The 6,110-nt window shown below is 32.7% G+C and overlaps 1 protein-coding gene across 1 annotated transcript; it reads left to right on the plus strand.

Annotated features, from left to right (window-relative positions):
• Positions 1-4,854: 4,854 nt before the first annotated feature.
• LOC107025175 lies at positions 4,855-5,907 on the plus strand. The gene is made up of 3 exons (XM_015226000.1): positions 4,855-5,000; positions 5,084-5,357; positions 5,464-5,907. The coding sequence occupies exons 1-3, from the start codon at positions 4,855-4,857 to the stop codon at positions 5,905-5,907; spliced, it is 864 nt and encodes a 287-aa protein (XP_015081486.1).
• Positions 5,908-6,110: the final 203 nt, after the last annotated feature.

Here is a 6,110-nt window from a genome sequence, read left to right on the forward strand (position 1 = left end):
TATATATATATATATATATATATATATATATATATATGTTTCACATTTTCGAAAAATAATTTTATAAGTTTTCAACTTTTTAGAGTCGCCACTTAATTTTTAAAGAAAAATCAAGAAAACTTGATTTTCAAAAGATTTAAACAGGAAACGTGGTGAAAACATTAAAGGAATTTGGGAATTCTTATATATTTTAGGAAGGTTTTTTACGGCATCTAAAATATTCACTAACTTGTGATTATCCGACAACTAACTTATTTGGCTAACAATTTAACTTTATCTGAATTAAGAAATTTAATTGGAATTTGCTAAAATGAAACATTAGCCTACTATCTAAGTGAGCTCCTTTTAACTCGTAAAATTTATTTATTTAGATCCACTTAATTATTATCAACTTTAATAAATCGTTTAAAACAAAGTGGCGTCTTGTGGGGGATTCGAGTTTTTTAACCCTAAGACTAACAACAAAAATAACAAAACATATAAGCAATAAAGTAAAGAGGGAGAGAGAGAGAGAGAGAGAGAGAGTGGGTTCAAATTCGGTTTCTGTCCGCCTGGACCGATATTTGGACCCATTTTTCACTTTTGAGCCTTTGGCGCATTGTACCTGTCCTAAGAACTAGCGGAATAATAATAAGTGAATTTACAAGACTTAGGCCTAAAAATAACAAAATACAAGAGTTTCAAAATAAAAATTTTTGGACTCTTTGGCCCAATTCCTTAAATTTCTTCGACCCCCTTTAATCCTCGAGACCTGTGCGTCATTTTATAGCTTGACTCGATAGAAAATATAGAACTGAGCCTATGAGGCCCATCCCAACGAAATGAGGGAAGAAGGAACCTTCAAAGATTCGGTGAAGGTGGTTCATGCATGGAAAAGAATTAAGCAAGATGGAAATTATAAATGGAACACAATTTAAAATTTTGTGATATAACTAAAGCATATAAGAGTGAAATAACGTAAAATTACATAAAATCAATTCGCTACACCAATATTAAAAGTGACAGAGAAATGCACATTTTATTTAGAGTTTTCTTCACAAGGGCTTAGTCAAGCTTTACATGACAAGATAAGGTTAAATGAAGGTGACATCAAAATAATAAAAATAAGCGAAGGAGGGGGGTATTAGTCACATAGGGCATAAGGCATACACATTTGATGATTGACAACAATGGACAAATAACAATTTAAACAAAAATGAGCCTGGAATTGGACTTTAAATAACTCAAACATGCAAGTTGTGGCTATGGGTTTAAAATCATGCTACTGTTTTGTTAAATATAGGACAACCAAATGATATAACTATCATTATTATTGTTATTAAGATGCAAAGAAAATCCAAACTAGGTATGCTGAGAAAGTTAAATTTTAAGTCAAAGGGTGGTCTAGAAACACAAAGAGACGGTAGAGAGGACAGATTGGTGGTATCAAGAAACTAAACGCAGCAGCAATAGCCCCCACTTTAACATGTTGAATATGAGCATATGCAGAACGAGTACATTTATGGCATAAGAAAAAGATGACAAATGATTCTTAACAGCTCGAGAGGATAGTACTGTAAATGTAATGCGACTCTTATCATCTCAAAGAAAAAACTTAGCATATTTTCAAAGACTGCACAGACCATCGATAAACTATGGGGGCATGTTAAAGGAAAGAAGGAATGAACAAGATCACTAGATGTTCTTTGATAATGCAAACAATGAGTATAGTCAAACCTTCTCAACTAACCGGAGAAATATCGCGTAAAATCAGAACACGGATCTTATGTCAAAGAAAAAATTTGTCAATCATAAGAAAACTCTAATATTTGACACGAATCTATGTACATACTGACATGGGAGGAGAAATTAACTAAGACAAGCTTGAAAAGATGAAAACAGCAATGTTGTAATATTATTTTTATACACTCAGAATACTTAACATAACCTGATCATGAATACCAATAAAGAAGACCAAAAAATGACGAAACAATAAGGACTTAAAGACGAGCATAACAATTCGATGAAAACACAAACAACAATATAGGGCTCAGATGAGCATTAAGCTATCTCGAAAACGAAAATAAACAACAATAACGATTCATCAAACAAATTGTACTGTTAATTTGCAACCCCCCGATGAGTTAGAAGATATGAAAATCTCCCTCCCCCCTTCATTCTATCATGTGAACAGCTTCATACTTTCAAGAACAACACATTAAGGGCCAGGGATGCTTGAGGAGAAATGAATACCTTTAGAGGGGCAGCATAACTGTGACAGCAATGGCGACTTCCACACCCAAAGGATAATTTCGTGTCTGAATCGACACCCCTTTAAGAACTTTAGACTAAAGACTATTTTTGATTTTGTGGAGTATGAACTTTCAACAATTCTTTCACTGTCTAGCTACTATTTTTCTCAGCTTTCTACCTCAAAAAGTTCGATATTTGGTGAAAATCCGAATTCAATTCGGGTTCAAAACCCACCTAAACTCAAATTTGAATCCTTTTCTCATAACAGTCTGAAGATTTTGCTCCCATTCGGGAAGAGGAAGGAGGTTGGACGACTTGGATTAAGCTATTATCCTTGACGAGCAATGCGTCCTCATCTCGGACGCGTGAGAGTAGGATTTGATATCGACAGGAGGAAGAAAACAAAACAATTTCCTACTATCCCCTGTAAACTCCGTCTATTCATTGTAACCGTTGCTGCTGCTCGTCACGCATTGTTGTTTCATCTTCGCCGTTTAGTGCGCTGAAATTAGGAGGAAAAGAAAAGGGTGGGTCGAGTCGATCGATCTGGTTGCAAGAATTGGGCTGAAAAATTGGGTTTGGGCTCAAATAGAGGAGTCGGCCATTTTTTGGGCGTTGCTGGAGTTGTAAAATTTGGACAAGGCCAAAATGTTGAAATCAATTAAGGGAAATTTTTTAAAATGTCATTATTTTAGTATTTAATAGGGTATAGTGTCAACACTTTTAATATTTAGTGATAATGTCAAAATGTTACATTATTATGTATTTTAATTATTTTGTTTAATTAAAAAAATACCTAATTTATAGAACAAACTAGAGCTATTTAGGGGAGAGAAAAATTATAAAAAGTAACAGATGCTTAGAACTCTCTACATCAGTTATAATTTTTTCAAAATCTTAATGATATATCTGGCCACTATTCATGATGTTCATCCGAAAAAAAAACTGTTGCAATTTTATTGTTTTGTCAAATAAACTGGGTAAACAATTTTTGGAAAATAAACACAAACGAATAGTCGAAATTCAGGTATGTTTTAGTTAATAATCCTTATATATTTTGTAGTTGATTGTGATTTGTAGCTTTTTTTATATATAATAGTATTCTGATTTGAAGTCGTTTTTTTAACTTTAGTATACGAAACCGTATATCCAACAGAATACTTATTTGATGCATCAATTGTTTAGACAAGTATTAATGTTCAAATCTTTTATTTGAATTACGATTGTAACTGTTGATTACACAACCGAGGCAATTATGATTAAAAAATATGCATCGTATAAAGATTTAGTTGATGAAGTTGCTAATCAGATTGGGGTAGATTTGAGGTATAACAGAATGAAACTTATGTATAAAATAGAAGGTAGCATTGCACCTTTGGAGATACACAACGATATGGGAATGAGGGTATATGTCTCATTGAAGAAAGAAGTTCGAGAATTCGCAAAGTACCCCATTTGTGTAACTGTATTTGTGAATGATCGTGATATAAATTGTAGAAATCATTATGAAGAAGATATTGACATGTGTATGATAAACGGAGGAAGTACTACTGATAACCAAGCAATAGTTATTAGTGCACCATTAATCAGTAATGAGTTAAGTAACTCTATTATCTGCAATATGAATCATAAAGAAGTCATTGAGGATCAAGTTTATAAGAATAAACGTACTTTGAAAACTGTGATGATGAAATATGCCATTGATAATAGATTTCAGTGGAAGACAGAAAGATCAAGTTTAGTAAGGTATTTTGTATTTATATATATTTTAGCTTTTGTTGTTATAGTAATTATTTCATATAATATCATGTCTTAATTTATTTTGTTTATTTTCTTTTATAATTCGAGCAGTTATACACTTGTTTGTGTATCTGAAAATTGTGGATGGATAATGAAGGCTTCCAACATCAATAAATCGGGAATGTTTAGAATTAGAAAGTTTGTAGATGAGCATACATGTTCATTAAAAGATAAGGTGTATAGTCAGAGACAAGCAATAAGCAGTCTTGTTGGAGGTATAATAAAGCCCAAGCTAGTTGACCATAAAAGAAAGTTGACACCGAAAGACATACAAGTTGATGTTAGACTCGAACTTGGTGTAGATGTATCCTACTCTGTGGCATGGAATGCTATGGAAAAGGGAATAAATACATTAAGGGGTACACCATCTGATTCATATAGTAAATTACCCAGTTATTTATACATATTGGACACCATTTATCCTGGATCGCATATAAGATTGAAGAAGACGGAAGAAAATGAATTTCTATATGTCTTTATAGTTTTGTTTCCTTTCATAAAAGGTTTTGAAAGTTGTAAGCCAATAGTTGTAGTAGACGACAGCCATCTCAGGGGGACTTATAATGGCACATTTGTGTCTGCAAGCACATTGGATGGAGCAGGTAACTATTAGATATTTATATTTTTATAAAGAATTATGCACAGTATTATATTCATTAAACATGTATTTGTTGTATTTGACGATATGTATCCTAATTTTTGCATTGTATATGTTCAGGAAATATATTGCCCCTAGCATGCGGTGTTATTGATTCGGAAAATGATGCATCTTGGACTTGATTTTTTGAACAATTTAGAGAAGCTCATGGTTTAAAGGATAAAATGTGTGTTGTATCCGACAGAAACGAGAGTATTGTAAAAGCAGTTTCGAGGATATACAATATACCACATTATGCTTGCACGTTTCATCATCTTTGGAAGAACGTGAAGACACTTTACAAAAAGTCACATGACAGTCTTTCAGAAGTGTTTTATGCAATGACAAAGGCATACAAACTTTCTTAATTTAATGAACTGATGAAAAAATTAGAACATGTTATGTTGATATTAGGGTGAAGAATTATTTGGAATTGGCTGGTTATGACAAATGGGCAAGAGTGTATGCACCAGTTGATCGAGGCACTGTGATGACATCAAACATAGCTGAATGCATAAATGCATGCCTTGTGGAAGCAAGAGAATTACCTATATATGATTTTCTTGAGGAAATTAGACAAATGTTTGGTCGATGGAATTTCAAAAACCATACATCTGCTTCTAATACATTCACGAAACTTTGTGGTAAAGCACAAGAAATGCTCGCTGAACTTTCCCTGCGTATGACGGTATGTTTATGCTTCCTTAAAATTGTTGTATTTTGCAGTTAATTCAGTAAAAATTAAAGATTATATAAGTGGTATGATTTAACTTCCTTTTAACTTTGTGTAATAGGTAGTTGCGACAAGTAATTATGTGCACAGTGTTCGTCATGAAGGGGAAACATTTATTGTTTGTCTTGAAAAGAAAACTTGCACAAGTAGGAGATTTCAAGTGGATGAAATACCATGTTCACACGCTTGGGCTGTTTTGAAGAAGAAATTTCTTGATCCTGAACCGTATTGTTCTGACCTTTACAAGCCAAATACATTACTTGTTACATATGCTAATGCAATAAATCCATTACCTGATCGAAAAGATTGGAATGTGCCTGCATATGTAGAGAATGAAATAGTTAAGCCTCCAAAGTTCAAAAAACTACCTGGTAGGCCTCCCAAAAAGCTTCGTGATAAGACGTACAGTGAGCTATATGGAAAGAAGAACAAGAATTCTTGTAGTACTTGTGGTCAAAAGGGACATAATAGGCGATCATGCAGGAATGGACCACGAACTGAATAGTTATATATGTTTGAATTTGTTTTGAAAAATAAATTTACATGTGTTCGTACAAATCGTTTATCCTTGTAATTGATGTTTTCATAAAGTTCAATGAATAATATTTTATCAAAATATGTTCGTTTGCGCGTATTTACTTGTATACTAATAAAAGTTTTGTATGTGTAATATATAACTTAAACGTTCTTAATAAATAAAGTAAACAA

The sequence above is a fragment of the Solanum pennellii genome, chromosome 7, assembly GCF_001406875.1.
Source record: "Solanum pennellii chromosome 7, SPENNV200".
In the NCBI taxonomy this organism is placed as follows: domain Eukaryota; kingdom Viridiplantae; phylum Streptophyta; class Magnoliopsida; order Solanales; family Solanaceae; genus Solanum; species Solanum pennellii.

Bases quoted from the DNA above. Each gene is read 5' to 3' on its own strand.
- LOC107025175 (XM_015226000.1), top strand. From the start codon at position 4,855: ATGTGTGTTGTATCCGACAGAAACGAGAGTATTGTAAAAGCAGTTTCG. The intron at 5,001-5,083 runs GTTTTATGCAAT...TGTTGATATTAG, and splicing joins CATGACAGTCTTTCAGAAGT to GGTGAAGAATTATTTGGAAT. The intron at 5,358-5,463 runs GTATGTTTATGC...TTTGTGTAATAG, and splicing joins AACTTTCCCTGCGTATGACG to GTAGTTGCGACAAGTAATTA.